The sequence below is a fragment of the Ptychodera flava genome, chromosome 15 (genome assembly GCF_041260155.1).
Source record: "Ptychodera flava strain L36383 chromosome 15, AS_Pfla_20210202, whole genome shotgun sequence".
Lineage (NCBI taxonomy): Eukaryota > Metazoa > Hemichordata > Enteropneusta > Ptychoderidae > Ptychodera > Ptychodera flava.
Window position 1 is genome coordinate 10,622,869 of NC_091942.1, and position 20,910 is coordinate 10,643,778.

The 20,910-nt window shown below is 37.9% G+C and overlaps 1 protein-coding gene across 1 annotated transcript; it reads left to right on the forward strand.

The window, feature by feature from the left end:
* The first annotated feature begins 450 nt into the window (after positions 1-450).
* LOC139151116 (uncharacterized) lies at positions 451-5,889 on the forward strand. The gene is made up of 2 exons (XM_070723671.1): positions 451-1,032; positions 5,442-5,889. Exons 1-2 carry the CDS (start codon positions 608-610, stop codon positions 5,656-5,658), a joined length of 642 nt encoding a protein of 213 aa, XP_070579772.1. The 5' UTR covers positions 451-607; the 3' UTR covers positions 5,659-5,889.
* Positions 5,890-20,910: the final 15,021 nt, after the last annotated feature.

Below are 20,910 nucleotides of genomic sequence, written 5' to 3' on the forward strand. Positions count from 1 at the left end.
CCCACTCTGCTCGACTGATTTGTTAAACTTGGTACAAGTGCAATGGACAAAATTATGTTGTCAGTTCATTTCTCTTGGCAATTTTAAATATGGCTGCCTCATAACCTATTTATCAGTATATCTTTATCCAGCGCTACATAGACTCGCCTGGCCCGATTTTAGCAAAAGTGCAGTGTGTGTAGGTAATCATGTTGCAACACCATTAATAAATGGGAAAAGTAAAAGGAAGGAAACTCTTTTAAGTTGTGGAACATATGCAGCCTCCGCCTAGTCATGTACACCGATGATTTGACATAGGAGAATTCGAATACTCGTCTTCAGGTGAGTGAAAAGTGGTAAGTTAGAGATCCAGGCGTAGTTAGCTCGGTGGCCACAGGACAAAAAAGCTCTTTAACAATGTGCACTAGTCTGTGACGCAACTTCCACTCACGAGCGTGAACAATGAACTGAAGGGCTGGTGCTCATGGGATCTCTTTCACAACAGTCCTGTTGCAAGGAGGGGTTGGGGCACGTGGTGGTGTTATAATGTCCACCCCTCCGTCGGAGAAGTTATGGCTGTGTCTGCCTCGCTAACAGACGATTTAACGGATTGATCGAGCCTACCAACATGGCTAACAACGATGTGGTGTCCGGTGGTACACCGAACGAGATGACAATAGGCGCCCTTCGTTTCGGAAGAGATTGTAGGGGCGGCCCGGGCTCCTACGTCAGAAGGTATCCTGCCATAGTTGTAATTGTAGGGTTTGTTTTTTTCGTTATCGGTGCGGTTGTAATGATAACCACCTCTAATTACATTCTGCTCATTACCGGTGCAATCATCACTTTTTCGGGAGGTTGCGTGTACCGCGCGCAGTTACAACAAATGCGAGGGCTAAGTCGAGCTCGAGGACGGGGCGTGTTAGACTTATTAGAGGCAGCCAACAACGATGGTGACCCGTGTCGAATGAATTATCCCGAAGCTTCATCGAATACACTCGTCGGTGGTACTGGTACCACAGTCTATCTCGGACCGGAATCAAGTCATCAAACAAGGTGAGATGCTTTGTCGATTAGCGAGAGGTGTTTTAAAACAGAGCGACGAATTATAATGTCCAGATTTTGTTTTGGAAATCTGGAGAGGTATTTGTTGGGTAGTAGGCGATTACGCCCTTGTCAGTTGTTTTGCCATGACGCACTGGTCAGTGTGGGTCATCAAAGTACCATTGTTGAGCGGGCCGGTGTCAATTCACAATCGACCGAAGGTGAGCCATTGTTAGCTACGGCTGTTGATACATAATGTCTCATTGAATTCACTCTCAGAATTCGAATGAGTCGCCTATTACGCAATCTAACGTACTAACTTGACGGACTTGGACTGACGGACAAAGAGGTACTACCTCCATGGACTGACGGACAAAGAACTATAACTGTTTTACACAAATATATGGGTCCATGTCAGCAAGACAACATATATCATGCTGTAAGGAAATGAATCAATGATTAACAACTCAATATAAGAGTTATTAATCAATTTTTTATTAGTTACTCGAAATCCGAACGTTTAAAGCGCAGTGGTCGTCGCGCTGCGCGTGCGTGATTTATTTGTTGATAAACATAAATTTTTGTAAACATAAGTCTTCTCAACTTCAATAGGAGTGAGATGGGAGCAGTCCCCCACTTTGTTAAGGCCTTTGTAAGACTCAACATCATGCAATAGTAAAATATTAAGATCGGAAACGAACTTCAGTGGTGTATTTCTATCTATAAACTCGTGTAGAGCTACGAACATTGGGACACTACACTCAGCACATTATGTCGCTGAGTTTACTGCACGCAGACACAGTGAACAAAAAGGTTTGATCGCGCGCGATCACGCTGGTTGTACACAATGCTATGTACAGTACAGTGAAAATACATAACTAAAATGATCAACATTGCCTATATATGTAGACCAGCAACAAGCACAATGCCTAACACAAATATTACACTCAAGACCATGATCGGCAAGCCAGAGCAGGACACGGGAGATGTTGTTGGGAGACGGTCACCGCGTTGACGTACACGGATATAGAGAATCCGGTCCCACAACGTACCGGCCCGCGACGACTTGGCCCACAACCAACTGTTGATCACCATGTCTTACTTCTCCTAGTATTACGTGGTAAGAAATAGTAAAATGGCAGGAAACAATAGACAAAACGAGCGGGTTTTCGCGGCATTTGGCAGGAAAATTGCACGGCTACACCGTGCATAGACGTATCGAGAGATCCTGTGCCCCGGTCCTGTGCACGGTCATGGCAGTGATCCAACCGCTAGCTGGTAGGCCTACCGGTGCTGGGCAAACTTCGTTGTTGTACCTCCTGATTGCTGGGTAGGTCTGAATCCTCTTTCAAGTGAGATAACCCCCACATAACAAGAAGACCTATGAAAGGTCCTTTGCTTGACTTGATACCTGTACTCGGAATTCTCGTTTGCACCCCAAACGGGGTAAACTTTGTAGTTGAGTTGGATTCTCCACAGCCGAGTGTAGCGCGCCATATACCCGGTTTGACACGGACGTTCATACAGACCACGGAACGGAACAGATGCAGAGATGCTTCTTGCTGCAGCGGGCTTTGCTCTGTAGATTTCTGTAGTTTGGGTTGTTGTCTTTGTACTCCTGTCGGGCCTCTTGAAATCATGATGAAGCTCTCGTCCTTGCTAGCGATGTCGAAAACTAGAGCCCGGTCGTTGATAGTCTGTTTGCGTATACATGCGTACGTCTAGCTCTATGGCTCGAGCGATAACAGTAGCCGAGCCCCATTCAACTGATTCAAGAAAATCATGAACAAATGTTATCTCAATCCAGCGTGCATATATTGTTCAATATTCAGCAGATATTTGACTTAGATTAATTGACCTTTTATTGCGTGTTACATTTGGTTAGTTGGTATGCTTGTGACAGATCAGCCGCCATTTTAACAAGCGGCAATATCGCAAACATTACAATCAACCCGTAACATGTGCGGCGTTCTTGGATTTGTTTACAACAAAGGGGGACCCCATCAGGAGGATGCGCAGCGCGACGACCACTGCGCTTTAAATTGAAATCCGAACGTTTAAACATAGCTGTCCCCAGGTTACTGTAGAATAATATCTTTATGTCAAAGTTACGAGTGTAGTGATACATAGCGGCCGCCGCGTAGTGTGCTATGTAACTGTGCTTTATGTGGTATATTTTGTACACTGAGACAGGTTTCCGTACGTAAAGTTGTAAATATTTACAATTTTCCATCAAAGTCATTTGATTTTTCTCACACGCATACGCCGTCCAATCTAGAGCTCATGTGTTCACTGCCTTTATGAAGGCATCTTTATAGCTCCCTGTATGGCAAACAGCCTTTCGTCGCAATAAGGGACAGTCTGCACTCATTGTATCCGTTCAGAGACACATTAGTGTATCGAAGCCACAATGTGCAAGCCGTTAAAAGATTTCATGAATCTCAAGCTAAAATGTGTTTCCCATCAATCATGCTCTCACCATAGCTAATGGCTGTTTCATAGTTTTATCATGCATGACATTACAAACGTCAACCACAACTCAAAATACATAAAATAAAAAAAACAACTGTTCTCAAATGGCTTCCATAGGAAATTTTTGAAGCATTCTTCTTGCCTTCCGCTCGTATTCAAAAGAAGATCCCATTGAAAATACTTGCTCGTTATTTATTTATTTATTTATTTATTTATTTATTTATTTATTTATTTATTTATTTATTTATTTTTACTTAACGGGAAAAATCCACGTATAGATTTGGATTACAAAGATGGCCCATGCACAGCCATGAAACTGACACTATAAATGTAACAATGGACTATAATAAAACAGAAAACTCTGTATGAGAGCATCAAACATATTTGTGAAAAAAATTAATTGAAATTTTAAAAAGTCATTTGACGTTTCTTATATTACTTAGAGTTTTATGCGATTGACAGTGAGGGAGTCCGCTTTTAATGAGGTTTATTCGTCTTCAAGTTAGCTTTGAACATAAAACGAATCATTTTGGAAAAATTCGGTGAACTACAGTAAGTATAACAAGTACATATATAGGGTAGTTCTTTTGTAGGAAATGGTAGCTGGACTCGTAACTTTTGAAGGTACCTGTGACGTTGTAACGCCTGATCAGCCATTTTGTGCCGGGGACCCATGATCTGCATACTATTTCAGAAGTCACGTGACTGACGAATAACATTCGGTCATGTAGACAGTCTCGTACTTCACGATGTGGTGTTGGCATTTCTTCCATGAAAAGGACCAGGCAACTTGAAGCTGATCACCTCCAACCATTCGATTTAAGTGAAAAAAAATCTAAACAATATATGATCAAGAGGATAAAGCAGTCATCCGTTGTCTCTGCTGATTAAGTTCGTTGACCTTGGCCCAACATTGATGAGGACCTTAACAGTCTAACATCAACAGAGATATAAACCATGTGACACAGCAGGCGAGAAAAAGACGTACCTCGGAATATTTGGACTCGCAATTAATCGGGGACAGCTGCAAACAAAATTGGGAACACACTTTGCTCAGAATGTCGAGCTCGCAGTAACTAATATTGAACTTCCTGTCCAAGTTTATAAAAAAACTTTCATGCAAAAAATATGCCACTGTTTATTCTACCATGGCTTGCATCAATATGTTACTTTTGCAACACGTCCGGGCCTTACTTTGAACAAGTGCGTAGCTAGCTCACATTTCGCTGTAGGTAGCTCTGATGATAATGCTGTTTACTTGCAAGATACAGACAGAGATTGAGAATATCAAAACCTGAAAAACAGCTATCAAGTTGTGAACGACAGATAACTGGTAATTGTTGCAAGCTTGATTTGAATGCGTAGAACGGTTGGTTTTTCGATGGTTCAGAAAATGAGGAACTAACTGATACACTATCATCTCGAGCATAGAGAGGAAGGTTTTTCGAATAGGTACAGCTAGAGATGCGTGGAAATGTATCAATATGGTGATTGGTAAATACAGATAACCCTACAATAGCTTGATATCACATTTGACATCCATGATTTTAGAAGAAAATGTTATACAATTTGCCAATTTCTCACTACCAAGAGTAGATGTTATCATGAAAAAAGACATTATCTCGTAATGTTAAAGCGAAACCCTTTCAAAATCACCGATTGGGGTGATGTGAAGGGTAAAGTTTTCAATGCTTGTGTTTATCAATTAAGCTGTTACGTATCTCCCAAATTATTTCAACTATTTCTGAGCTCTACTTTTATGTACCATAGTCGTCCCAGTCCCGAAACACAAACCCAGAAGAACTGAATATTGCTAGGTCTGTTCTTGTAAGGGTTGTGACGTGTAATCACCGATATAGTGGCATATTTGGCCCATCGTTTGGATGCTGTACAATTTGCGAATAAGTTCTAGTTCAAGAGCTAAACCCTTTATATTTCTGTATTTTCAGTGACTTGCCTCCCAACTACGATGAAGCAACTAGGTCTCCAGCCACTCATACAAATTCAAGCGACATCTCATCCGAGGCGCCCAACCAACATAACCCGTACCCAAACCAGGAGTCAACAGGGGATTCACATAATTTTTCAAATTCAAGCGCTGGTCCATCAGATGAGCCATCGGAACCGCCGCCAAGTTATGAGAGCGTTGTTGAACGTCGGTCGTGATTTGTCGCATCGATTATCATCGTAACACATATTTACAGAGAACAGTTGAAACTCAATGTGTGGATGAAAGTACCGATATTATTCAGAGGACGCTTAACAATATGGAGTCAAACTTCGGTGTCGGCTTTTGACACCGTAAATTGAACTCTTGTTAGTCGAGTGACCATGTTGAAACTGAAATGTTATTTTAAATTGTGGGTAAGAAAAGAGACTGTTAAAATTATTTGTCAATTGAAGTGCAAAGCGGCGATTTATTCTATTTTCTGAACTGTGATTACATGCGACAGTTGTTCTCATATCAATGTCTACACTTAATCGCTCAGCACTATTTTCAGTGCCTTGATTATTTTCAAGGAGTTTCGACCCAAGTGAATGGAAATTACATCAGTTCTACGGCTTTAGTTGTAATTCAAATTTTCTCGAAGGGATTTCGTTATATTAGGCAATATTGCGGAACCGAGAAATGAGTCAAAGTCATTTCCCTAGTAACCAGGTACTATTTTTACAAGTGGATTGCAGCTTTGTAGAAAGACAGTCCCGAGTATCATGTAAGCTATATATCTGATCATTAATGATAAATTACCAACAAAATATTACTGCTATATTTCTCAGGAGAAAAACCCTATAAAAAGATAGAGGGTTTGTAGTCTGAAGATAGCCATCGGGAGTGGCTTGAAACTCGAAGATAAGCATTTATCTGTGTGTTTATGTATGTATATATATATATATATATATATATATAATATATATATATATATATATATATATATATATATATATATAGATATATATTGGACCGTCGGAAACATGTACAGAGTATCAGAAATACATATACAAATACAACAACACGCTTACAGGCCAAGTAAGCACACATTCAGGCACACCCATTTTTGGGGGCCACCGAGTATACATGTTATTTTATATACCATTTCTTCTTCACAGCTTTCCTCGAAGTTCAGTTTCATTTTCTTGAGCAAACTTGTACATATGTAAGCTTTCTGTCTTCCTCTCTTGTGTAAAGACGGATGCGGGTGCGACCCAGAATTCAGTTTGGAAGGAAGTTGTCATCACTAGAACATATTTTTACGTATTTTATTGTTAATCGCACAATATTTATTTTTTATACATTTGTATCAAATTTTGCTAGCTTTCCGAAGTAAATTGTACCACGATATTGCTTAATGTAATGGTGCAACAGCCTTGGTTCTATTTTAGCTGTTTTGAAATACGGTGATATTTAATATTTATCAATCCTGTGGGCTTTTTAAAAATTCTACCTATACAAAATGATGCGCAATTTTTATGACCTTTGCGAATGATCTTGAAGTTTGCGCAGACTGACCAGAGTTAGTGATCTCAAATTTTTATTGCCTGTATACATTATACAATCGTAAAACTAAAGTATGTTACAGCGTTATTTAAAGTGCAGTGTCCAGCAATTTCAACCTGTACTACAACTGCGTGAATTTGGCGCAAATACTGATTATCGTGCATTCAGTATCAGAGTGGAGTTGGGTATTTTTGTAAGTATACAACAATGACAAAAATATTAAAATTGTATCAACAATATTCATTATCATAAATTTATTGATTTTTTGCACTTTAGTTATGACTAATGACGTTTTATGACTCTGTAGTTCACGGTGACCCCTGATTTTTATTCTTTATTTGGAAAGGGAATCGTTTCAAGTTTTCGTGACAAAAGGTCAGGCTAAAGTTGAAGTCTATCAATTTCGAGGCACGAAAACCACCTTAATTTTGCACTGCTAGATATGAATGTAATAAGCAAATTTTCACTTTGGCAGCCATATTTTAAGACGCAACCAAAACTATTATTTCCACTTTCAAATTTGCTCATGCATTTTTGTCCGATAGTCGTAAAAAGGGGACACGCATCTCTCTCGGAGTTCAATAACGTGAAACGTACTCCTTAACAGCTCTATGCTTCTCTGAAGGCAGACATTTGTCATTAAGGTTGCAGTATTGGTCAAAATTGTCGATTTTCCTTCGTAAAACTAATGCAAATAGGCCATACTACGTTGATGTACTCTTCTTAGCTAAGCCTCTCACCTATCCCGGCACACAAACATGTTCATTTTGATGCAGTGCAGCAGCCTATAAAAGCGGTCTTGTAAACAAAGTTTCAAGACGCTCGTACTTCAAAAAACACAATCCACATTTGATAGTACACACATGTACCTTACACATGCAGGTACGGCAGAAGTGAGTACCGACTCTGTCATTTGAAGAACCCTCTTTTCCCGTCAACTGGATGACCTACTGCTATAAGCTAAAAGCATTGAGGTATCTGTGTGAGCTACCGCCGTGCCAAAAGTAATTATCTCAACGTTGTTGGCGTCATCAGAAAAAATACAACGGCTCTCTCGGCATCGTTTCACATTTGCCATATGAAAGCAAATTTAAAATATGTCCAGAAGAAATTCAGACCAATGCATAATATCAGGATATAAAAAATCCGATAGTGATATTCACTTATATGTCTGCTGATAGGGAAGAGCCTTCAAGAGCGCTTCAATTTGCTAACGAATGATTGACATTGTTTCTGAAGACAGTGATTATGAGCTGAGTTGTGAACTGTTATCCTGACACGTATACCATTTAAATCATTGTATTGCAGCAATTTTTTTTGAGAATTAATAAGTACAAGAGCAAGACAGTTCAAATGCATTCTCCCAACAACAACCTGTCGATGATGGCGTCAACTCTGCCATTTCTTTTAAAGTGGCCAATATTTTCTGAAAGTTTCTTTAATCTGCTGTAGGGCACGTTCACGCCTCAGTGTAGAAAAAAAACCGACCACGCCTTTCCAATATTCTTATTCTCCTGCGTAATGCGTAAGTAATTATCTCATTACACGTATTGCACGATTTTATGGTGACTTTTGTTTGTGTAGTCGTGCCACACTAAAATATGGAACAAGTTAGCAGAGCTACTGTACAGAACGGTACTCTTTCACCGATAGAATCGACCGAACGTACGTGTGCCTACCATCGCTCAAGGCGCGTTGCATGATGAGTCGCGTCACTCCAGGTTCTATTTTATCATGGCATGACAACCGAACGCTAAAGTGTTCTGTTTTGAGTCAAATGTTTCGGCGTTGTCAGGTATTCCGTGTTCGCCATTCCGATGACTCGCACCTAGCTGTGCGGATCTGAAAGAAAAAGTTGGCAAAATGGGACTGAAACAAATCATTCTCGCTCTCTTCATCTACTGGGTAAGGTTGATGTACAGTCTCTTACACTACCTACCTATCATCGGGACAATTTTGACGATTTTTGACAAGATTGTTGACTCGATCACTGCCCTCTTCAATGATTTGCGTCGCAACGTCGAAGTTGTGATGGATCACATCGAGGGAGTGGAGCTTTTCTGTTTCAGGGGATACACAGAAAGGACGAGGACAACTATCCATAAGAGTCTGAAAGTTGGCGTGTTCATGACATTTGTGGTGAGATGTGTGGTTTACAAGTTGCCAGTAGTAGGCTGTTGGCTTGCCAGTTTAGAAAGAGCGCTACTGCGTCTGTTCCGCATCGCAGTAAATTCGTTCAGAGCAATTCAACCAATGTTGAGTTTCTTGGATATCACACCTGACTTTCTCTGCAAAGAAGTCGTCAAGAAACCAGCTTGTCAGTCATCACATCGCCGAACGAGAAACGACAAGGAGAGGAAATTTGATAAAATTGGCGGAAAATCCGAAACAAAGCCAAGCTCAAGACAGCCAAAACTCAACGTTCAAACAGTTGAAAATCCGACGATTGAACCAGGTAAATCGTTTATGTCCTCAATGCCCTTCGTCGAATCCTTCATTCGCTCATCGCACTTGGCAAATTGGATTCCTGACGCCTGCTTTAAACTATTTGTACAATATGCAAGAGGCTCTTTTGCCACCGCTGTCGGCAAAATCATGGGAATTCAAGCTACTGGTGATATTAAAGCCAAACAAGTGGTTGGCATCACATGTGAAATCAAGAAAGGCGAGGACAGAGGAATGTCAAAGATCAGCGACAAAAGATCTCGTAAGTCAAAATCTGACCCCGGTGACCGCTATCACGACAGACTTGCAAAACTGGAGGAGGCAGTTACCCGTCGCTGCGACATGCTTACAAAACTTGATTCTGAAATTGCCAACCGTCGTGATCAACTCGCCAAGTTAGACGCGGATATTGCTGACCGTTCTGCCAAACTTGCCGAGCTCGACGTTGATCTCGATAACAAATACAGCCGATTCAACAGACTGGAATCCATCAAGATGGCTTACCGCAGCGAAATGCTCAAGAAACAATTGTCTCGTGTATCTGCAAAGTCAATCCATCAGCGGTTTTGAGCAGAAAAAACTGTTCGTGTCTAACTGTATGAATTACTTCGCTGAATATATTTTGATAATTAGCACATTATGAAAATAATGTGATGTGTGAGGCAAAAACTACCGAGAACCTAGCTTGATTGACGAGAACTGTCCTATAGGACTGTCACATGACTGAACTTATGGTGGCCGGAAAGCTTATCAGTAAAACATTCGTCGAAGTAGACCAGTTTGAAGACAGGAGATAGTCTTCATCAATATTGACCTGTGGATAGACTGTATTAATCACTAGAAACACGTGACGATGTCGACGGGGAACGAACACACGTGCTCTGCCAAATGCTGGGACTGTATACCTTATGACAGTGTGCATCGTATAATTCTGACTGTCTTTGACATTAACGATACACTTATTGTGACTAGATGAAACGCTTATCAGGGTACAAATTTGAAAAAACGCATGGAAAACAGTCAAGCATTTGCCTTTACTCTGTTCACTTTGTTCTGATAAATACAAATATGGATGCGAAGTCATCAAATGTTTGTGTTAATTTTTTTGTAATGTGATGTGAAGTGATGTGCTGTGACGTGACGTAATGTGATGTGACGTGACGTGACGTGACGTGACAGGATATGGTGTGACGTGACGTGACATGATGTGCTGTGATGTGACATGATGTGGTGTGACGTGACGTAACATGATGTGGTGTGACGTGACGTGACGTGACGTAACATGATGTGCTGTGATGTGACATGATGTGCTGTGACGTAATGTGATGTGATGTTTATCGGTTTCACTGAGGCTCTGATGCAAAACTAAAAGTTTGATATCATAATTGCGATTTAATAAAATAATTTAGTCACCCAAGCTTCTGGAAATAAAATTTTGATATCTGTCCAAGAAGAATTATTTGTCAGAAGTGGTTTCAAATACGACAATTATTAATGCTTTTTTAATTCATTTCTGTCACCTCAATCATTTTCACATACCCCTTTCTGTGTCGTCCATTAGAGTCACATTCTTTATGTGGGTTTTCTCATTCCCCACAAAAATTTAAAAAATGAGTGTTTGCTTCTTCTGTAAAACTTTCAGGAACAGATGTGGCTTTCCGTGGGTATATTAAATTTGAGATTCAGAAACATTTCGTGAGTAGCGCCTTTCGTCATATCGTCAGATTTCTGGCATTCCAAATTTCAAGTTTATCTTTCAATTTCTGTAAGTTATTCCATGAGTAAATTAGATTTCTCGTTTTGTGCTCTATCATGTCCGATATACACGCCGAGGAATTTTGTTACCGATAAAAGTTGTGTTAAAAATCGCCTGAGAACTTACATAAACATTTTAAGTGGCTGACCAAAGCCAATTCTGTTTTACCCTAGTTTATTTCTAAGCCTGAACAACTGGTGAAACTGTAAAATGTTTAAACTCTCTTTAAAATCAGAAATATTTTGAAAGAACAATATTTCATCTGCGAATTCAGCAATTTTCTTTTTTGTATATGCAGGGCCTGGAAGGGCGATCCCTTTAAAATTTTCAGGTCTGAGTTTTTTACAGCAATTGCTAAAATTTCAGCCGATATAAACAAAAAGCCTTAGGGCTGTCGACAGGGGATCACCCAGTCTAATTCCACATTATAAATCAAACCATCCCGTTGAAAAACCGTTATTTATGACGCAGCTTAGTACCTCTGTATAAAATGTTTTCACCCATGTGCGAGAATTATTTCCAAATCCAAATACTTTTAAAACTTTGTGCATCAGGTTCCACTCAAGACTGTCAAAAGCCTTTTTAAAATCTCTGAACAAGATAGCACCTCGCAAGTTTTTACTATTCATATATTCTATTATAGTACAAGAAAAATTACTAAATTCTTCTATATCAATATGCTAGTTTTTATTTTTACTGGTCTCTTTAAAAGCGTGAAGATTAGCAAGCATTTCTTTGTGGTATAAACCATTTCTCTATCTAGCACCTTTTTTTTAAATTTCGTTTTTCAAGGTTAAGAAAATATTTACTGCTTTTTCCCCCTTTGTTCATACCATTTTACCCGTGATCTTATTGCCGCACCGTGTTATTGTATGACATTATTTTTTTCAAATGATGTTTTGTTCTTTCATTATCAAAGAATCGTCCAAACATTCTGCCGATAAATCAAGGTGTTTCCGTAATTCTTTTTCTTCGTCTCTCACTTTGCATTTATCTTTACTGAATGAAATAGTTTTTTTCTCGTATGTATATTTCATATACTCAAAGATACTGAGGATTAGGGTGTAGTATATCGCTTTCAGTGATAATTTCCTTAATGTTATAAATTTCATGTATTCGGAGTCATCGACTGAACTCTTATTGAACTTCCCAAATCCTAGACCATTTGATTCTTGTGTCGAGAATATTAAACGTCAATGTTACAGCATTATGGTCTGTTTCAATACTTCCAATGATCTCGGCTTTCTTTGTCTCCTTTTCTATACCATGTGATGCTAAATAGGAGACCAACCTTGAGTATTTTTCTTGTCTTCTCCAGGTATATCTGAATGACTCAGGATTAATCTGTCTAAATATATCTCTAAGTTGCGATGACATCATCAATTGATGGACTTCCTGTCATGATTTTCATTAATTTATTTTCTATGAGATGCCCTTTCTTATCCAAATTTCAAACAACATTGCAATTCTCCAACCATACATATTTTATGATAGGGTTATATTGAATTTGTCAGCCTACTCAAGGACATGAAGAATGAAATCTGTGTGTTCTTCTCGCCAATTTTTTATTGATTTATTTAATATTTCGTTTACTTTTTTTATTTTGAGCGAATCATGCTTCCATGTCTATCGTATACTTACATTTTAGTTAAAGGACCACCCATAGGTAGAACAGTGAAAGGCAGGTCCACTGACTTGTATGTAGAAATGCAGGAATTTTTATCATTGCAAAAGAATTTTCTTAAGAGGCTAACCAAAGACTCAGTACGAGAAGCCAATTTTTTTTTCAGAAAGTGATGTCACTCGAAATTTCAAGATAGATTTAATTGCAAAATAACGCACTCTTTTTCATATGTACCCAAGCTGACTCAGTGCATTTTGTCTGTACTTTTGACAAAATTATCATTGCATCTTCTTTCTTGTACAGCAACACACATGACATTTTTATTCATGAATCTGAAGGTCACTCTAAAATTTGTTTATTTATCATTTATTTTGGAACTGAAAGGAGACGACAATTATTCAATCTGAATCTGATTCATCTTCTTGCTGTTTTGAAAAGCTGGAATTTGTCAGAACGCAATGTGGAAAACCTAATGGTAAGTTAATTTTTAAGGGACAAAGTCAGCCATTTTTCATAAATTTTGTTTGATATGAGTTACTAATTATATTGATTGACATGTTGAAAGATACTGAATGAATGGTGACCATGCATATATTCGACCTCGCTTTTCAACACGATAAGCGAAATCATCGCGAGAATGAATTAATGGTCATGACCATTAATTCATTATTGCCATGGCTTCATTTAGGCCCTAATTTGTCTAAAACCGAGGTCGAATATATGCATGGTCACCCATTCATTCAGTATCTTTCAACATGTCAATCAATATAATTAGTATCTCATATCAAATGAAATTCATGAAAAATGGCCGACTTTGTCCCTTTAAAAAGTAAATGAAAACACCCAATGGCATTCTTCTCACCATAGTGTTACTCACTGTGACGGCAACATGTACAATCATAATAAACTTGCAATAACACACTGTAATGGCGTTGTTTATAACATTCACAGAATGGAATGTTGTACTTTTCCACCGAAAGAATCAAGGTAAGGCGTTCGGCATCATCAAGACGCGATAAACATTGCGTCGCGTCAGGTAAAGACTGCAGGCAGTGTTCTATTAATCTTGACAACCGAGCGCTAAAATGTTCTGTTTAGATATAGAGCCAATGTTTCGGCGTCGTCAGGCATTCTGTGTTCGTTGTTCCAATGACTAACACATAGCTGTACGGATCAGACTGGAAAAGTTGGCAAAATGGGACTGAAACAAATCATTCTCACTCTCTTCATCTTCGTGGTAAGGTTGATGTACAGTTTATTGCATTACCTACCTATCATCGGGACAATTTTGACGATATTTGACAAGATTGTTGACTCTATCACTGCCCTCTTCAATGATTTACGTTGCAACGTCGAAGTTGTGATGGAACACATCGAGGGAGTGGAGCGTTTCTGTTTCAGTGGATACACAGAACGGACGAGGACAACTATCCACAAGAGTCTGAAAGTTGTTGTCTTCATCGCATTTACAATAAGAAGTGTGGTTCATAGGATGCCAATCGTCGGTCGATGGTTTGCAAGCGCAGAAAGATTACTGCTTCGGCTGTTCCGCATCTCAGTCAGTGCTTTTAAAGCGATCCAACCAGTGCTGACATTCTTGAACACCACAGCCGGTCTTGTGTCTGAAGATACCGAAAAATCAACTCGTCAGTCACCACCTCGTGGAGCCGAAACTGACGACAAGGAGAAGCTTGACCGAGCTTGTAGCAAATCCGTACCAAACCAATATTGGATGGCAAAGCTTGGATCCAAACAGAATCAAACGACGGAACCAGGTAAATGGCTCTTGTCCTCACTGCCCTTCGCCAATGCTTTCATTCGGTCATCTCATGAAGTTGATAGGATTCCCAACACCTTCTTAAAACTCTTTGCCCAATCTGCTCTTGATCCCGTTGGCTCTTTCCATTCTTTCGGCCGAATGATTGGTAGTATCGTTGGAGTTCAAGCTACTGATCACAATGAAGTCAAACAGGTGGTTGGAATCACCGATGGGGGCAAGCAAAGCAAGAGCAGGAATAACTCAGACGTCAGCGACAACGGATCTCGTAAGTCAGATTCTACCAGCAGACTCACGGAGCTAGAATCTGAAGTTACCCGCCGCTGCCACATGCTGACAAAGCTTGATTCTGAAATTGCCAACCGTCGTGATCAACTTGCCAAGTTAGACGCTGATATTGCTGACCGTTCTGACAAACTTGCCGAGCTCGACGTTGATCTCGATGACAAATACAGCCGATTCAGCAGACTGGAATCCATCAAGATGGCTTACCGCAGCGAAATGCTCAAGAAACAATTGTCGCGTGTATCTGCAAAGGCAAGCAGCCATCGGCGATTCTGAGTTGACAAACTGCTCGTATCTGTGTGAAGATACATAAAGTTGTTCAATAAATATGACAATCAAAACATAATATATCGGATTAGTGAAGAAAAAAGTTACCGAGAGGGACAAGAATTGACCAACAGCTGAACTGTTGATGGAAGTCAAGTCTACATCATGAAAGAAACGTTCATGGCGACCTATTTGAAACCCAGAAAGCATTTCTTGATTATGACATCTGTCGGCGCATTGTATTCTTCAATCCAGCCTGGAACATTTTCGAATTCAAGGAAGTGACATTTCACATCTTTCATTCGTGTACTTGACTTTGTGTATTTCTGTTCACTTTGTTCCATGTGTGACAATAAATTTAATGAAATGAAAGCCACCAAGTGTCTGTGTAATGTTTTAAAATCTTACATTCAGATCCAAGATCTGCAGGTGTGTAATGGCCCATGATGATGCAAAATTTAGCTAAACAGCGCCCCCACTATCCGTGTTTTAAGTGAAACACGAATCATCGTCTATCCTCGACCCTGACCTTGGCTTTCAATGACACTGGCCAAGTAGTCCAGTCAAATAGGGTTAGACCCACCACAAATTGCAACAGAATTTTTTCTTCGGAATGCATTTCAGAGAGGTACCCAGAACAACATATTAAAAGTTTACTCGAATCCACCTTGGGGAAATATGTCTAATTTGCATAAATCAAATATGGCGGCCAACCATCCAACAAAATAACATAATTTGCTATATATCACATGTTAAACAAGCTATTTCAGTGATTTCAAAGTCTGACACTAGTAATTTGGCCCAGGGAATTATTTTGGAGGTATAATGTTCGTTATAGGTACTTTATTAATTTGCATAATTCCAATATGGCGGCCAACATTCCTACAAAAGACATTTTTGGTCATATACAACGTATTAAACTAACTATTTCAGTGATTTTAAGTTAAAGTATATTTCTTTGGCATGGACAAACGATTTTCGAGATGCTATGATTTGCATAGGTAATTTTTTAATTTGCATAAATCCAATATGGTGGCCAACATTCCTACAAAGGACATTGTTGGTCATACATCACGCATTAAAACAAGCTATTTCTTTGACTTTAAAGTTTTAATATTTTTCTTGGGTATGAAGAAACACTTTTAGTGGCTCAGTTTTTACAAAGGCCCTTTGATAATTTGCATAAATTAAATATGGCTGCCATATTAATGCCCCATGGCTAATAGCTTCTAATATAAATAACAGTTTTGGTATAGTTTTTAGCACTAGGAAACTATCAAGAAGAAACTGTTTAGTCCTTGGACATTCATTTTTAATTTTTTTTATTTTTCTGTATATGACGACTGTTAATGTTAATGAATGTTAGTCTTCTGAATGATATATTCTCTTTTTAAATATAACATTGAATTCATCTGTGTGTGGATTTTCGTAATTTGTAAGGGTGTTTAACACTCTACAGTGTCAAAGCATGTAATCTGTAATGTTTACTGTTTAAAAAAGGGGTGTCAAAATCTTTAGTTTTTTATTTAGACTGAACCCCCTTCTTATGGATGGGTGCTTCTTTATAAGATCCCTTAGATGATAGGCAAGAAGTCATCACACATACCAGCAAAATACAATAAACACAACAAAGCTAAAAAACAGAAAAAATGATATGGCCGAAATAAAAAGTGTCGTAATACACACAAATTGAAACTTAGCACTATTGCAAACAATTGCAGATTCATAAAAACTTTCTGGACAAACAAACTCAAGAAATCTGAAAACTGCATGCTTTAGCAAAGACTTACAATTTATCCAAACACAGAATCCAACTATTACACAATAAAGAAGTACATCTTGAGTCATTTTTCAAGTGTCATATTTCCAGATGTACATGTTTGTATGGTGTAACAGTTGGATTCTGTTGGGCTAATGAGTTGTTGGAATTAATTTTAAGTCTTTGCTAAGCATGCAATTTTCAATTTTTGTGAGTTTGTGTGTTGATCAAGTTTTTAAGAGTCTGACATTGTTTGCATCAGCGCTAAGTTTTAAGTTGTCTGTATTGTGGTATGTGTTATTTTTGGTCACATTATTTATTTTTTGCGTTGTTTATTACCTTTGTTGTGTTTATTATATTTTTGCTGTTATATGTGATGACTTCTTGCCTGTCATCTAGGGGGATGTACCAAAGATGTACTCGTCCATAAGGAAGGGGTTCAGTCTAAATTAGAAACTAAAGATTTTGTCCACGACTTTTTTAAAACTGTAAACATTAAAGATTACATGTTTTAACACTGTAGAGTATAAAGCACCTATAAAAATCACAAATAATGCCGTACACAGATGAATCCAATGTTATATTCAGAAAGAGATTATTATTAGATGACTAACAATCATTAACGGTTGTCATATTTAGAAAAATCACAAATAATTAAAATTGCATGACTTTCTTACAACTCAATAGTAAACGTACATCAACATATACGTATTTTAATCCGTTCGGAAGTCATATATGTAAGTCTACCAAATTTGCTTTAACATTCTTTTCAAAATACAATATATTTATGGGGTATTTTAACGAATTCAGGTATCACAGACACCTATTAAAATAAACTTTTATTCGTAAATGGATCGTTATTGTATGTAAATGTTATTGTATATTTTCTATATCTTTAAAATAAATGTTCAAGGACTTAATGTGGAGCTGCACGTTGCCAACACAGTTTTTTTCGAAGGAATATTTCTCATCTAAGATGACAAGGAAACCCTTACATTTTGTGAAATGTAATATTTCACTTGAAACAAGAGTATATCCTCATTCTAAAATGGCATGGGCTGAACGACTGACACTCAAAAAAGTGCTTAAAATCATGGTTAGCAAAATAAAAATGCCTCTAATTCAAAATGTAAGAATTTTATTGCAAAACAAAATAGTTGTTTTGTTATATAGCATTTAAAAACATAATGTGAAAATTTCAGAAAATATGACCCAGCTAAAACCAGGAGCATGAAGAATATTTGTTTGAAATCTTTGAACTTTTGAAATCTTGAAATTCGGATAAAAGGAAAGCAGGAATTCAGGTGATTTGCATACATTTGCATACATTAACCCTTCTATATCATGCAACTTACGACTGCTTGCCAAGCTAAAAAATGAACCTAACCAATTTTTTATCTTGGGTTAACAAATTAATAAAAAATTAGAAGAATATTTGCAAAATACAGTGCGTTGGGTGCACTGCCCTCTTGACAGTTTTTTCTTGATATTCCTATTCCAAAAAAACTCTACCATAACCTTATTTATATTAGAAGCTATTTGGGCATTAATTTGGCAGCCATATTTAATTTCTGAAAATCATCAAAGTGTCTTTTAAAAACATTGAACCAAAAAAGGTGTTTCTTCATGCTCAAGAAATATAATTCAAATATAATATAAACTTCAAAATGGCTGAAATAGCTTGTTCAATACATTTTAATACAGAAAATTTCTTTTGTACTGGATTTATGCAAATTAACAAAGTGCCAACGCAACATCATTTGACCATGCCAAAGAAATACACTTTTAACTTTGAAATCACAGAAATAGCTTGTTTAACCCTTTGACTGCTGTAATTTTTTACACCAAAATTTTAATGCGATATTTTACCAATGTCTCTGAACATTTCTGTACGTTTTTTTCATAATTTTTGACCAAATGGATATCCTTTTTCAGCAACTACAGATTTTAATCAAAATTTTGGCAAAAAGCAGAAAAATTGACTGTGGTACATTTTATAAAGTTGACAAAAATAGACTTTGGCGCCCAAAGGGTTAATACATGGTATATGACAGAAAATGTCTTTTGTAGGTATGTTGGCAACCCTATAAGCAAATCATTGCATCTCGAAAATTGTTTGTCCATGCAAAAGATATACACTTTTAACTTCGAAATCACAGAAATGGCTTGTTTACCCATTGACTGTCGTAATTTTTACACCAAAATTTTAATGCAATATTTTACCAATTTCTGTGAACTTTTCTGTACGGTTTTTTTCATAAAATGTGGACCAAATGGATATCATTTTTCAGCAGCTACATATTTTTATTAAAATTTTGGCAAAAAGCAGAAAAATTGACTGTGGTACATTTTATAAAGTTGACAAAAATAGACTTTGGCGCCAAAAGGGTTAATACGTGGTATATGACAGAAAATGTCTTTTGGCCACCATATTGGAATTATGCAAATTAAAAAATTACCTATGCAAATCATAGCATCTCGAAAATCGTTTGTCCATGCCTAAGAAATATACTTTTAACTTTAAAATCACTGAAATAGCTTGTTTAGTACGTGGTATATGACCGAAAATGTCTTTTGTAGGAATGTTGGCCGCCATATTGGAATTATGCAAATTAACGAGGTGCCTATATGAAACATTATACCTCCAAAATGATTCCCTGAGCCAAATTACTAGTGTCAGACTTTGAAATAACTGAAATAGCTTGTTTAATATGTGATATATAGCCAATTATGTTATTTTGTTGGATGGTTGGCCGCCATATTTGATTTATGCAAATTAGACATAGTTCCCCAAGGTGGATTCGAGTAAACTTTTAATATGTTGTTCTGGGTACCTCATTAAAATGCATTCTGAAGAAAAAAATTCTGTTGCAATTTGTGGTGGGTTAGGTGCCAAAATCTCGTAGATTGACTGGACTAAAGAGTTGAAAAAGTAACAAATGAAGCGAAATTCGGGATACCTCTGTTGCTTTGCCTGGCTTGACAACTGAGCTTCTATTTAAAAACGTCGGTGGAACATCGGAACTGGAATAGAGCTAGAACATCACACTTGAATGACGTCAGCGCCTTTCTTAATTTTTGTAATATCGATGTAAAAAGCACAAGTTCATAGGCCAAACCTGAGCATTTTCTGCATTCCTCTGAAATGTGACAAAAATCCGACACAGGCCTGCTAGCAGCACACCACTCGTCTCTCTTGAGTAGTCATGAAAAAGTGCATTAATGCCCGAATTAGGATATTAATGAGACTAAATTGAGGTAGCAAAAATGTATACTTTTTTAATATACTAGTAATAGTTGATAGTCACCTCAGGCAAATCAGTGGCTGTAAAGGTTTAGCTGGGGGTAGTTTTGTGATGTCTAATTAGTCTGTTGGCACAGTCATAGACCCTAGAATTAGTCTAACCACGGTTACTCTACCCCAGTAACCGTGGTCTAACCGTTATTGGCCAGCACTTGCCGTAAGATCCGACGTAACCTTATCGGACGTAATGATATAATAGTACTAGCTGTGGGTCCATAGCTGTGGTGTTTTCAGACGGGATTCCTGCCTTTTACGATGTGGTGGCGGGGTAAAATCGTAAAAGTCAAAACCAGCCCATAAAAGGCAGGAATCCCGTCTGAAAACACCACAGCTATGGACCCACAGCTATAATAGTACATACCGATCACTTTTATGCAGGATAGCTGACAAAAAAATTTGTTTTGACAAGTGAAAATTTATTAACAAAATGGGTACGTAAAGTGAACGGAAAATGTGCTGGAGAATCATGTGAAAAAAGTCAGTGTATCAGATAAACAAACAAACAATGAACGTGACCTTAAAGAAAGAACGGGAGATGCAAATAGAATTGTGACCGCGCCCTCACACCTATATATCTTAAAATCTTTTGTTAGCTTTTTGTTGTATTCTCTAAAAATATAAAGGGCATATAATGTGTACTTGCGTTGAGATTCGTGATATCAAGGAATATACTAGCATCAAGTCACTCAGTGTACAAGAACTGCA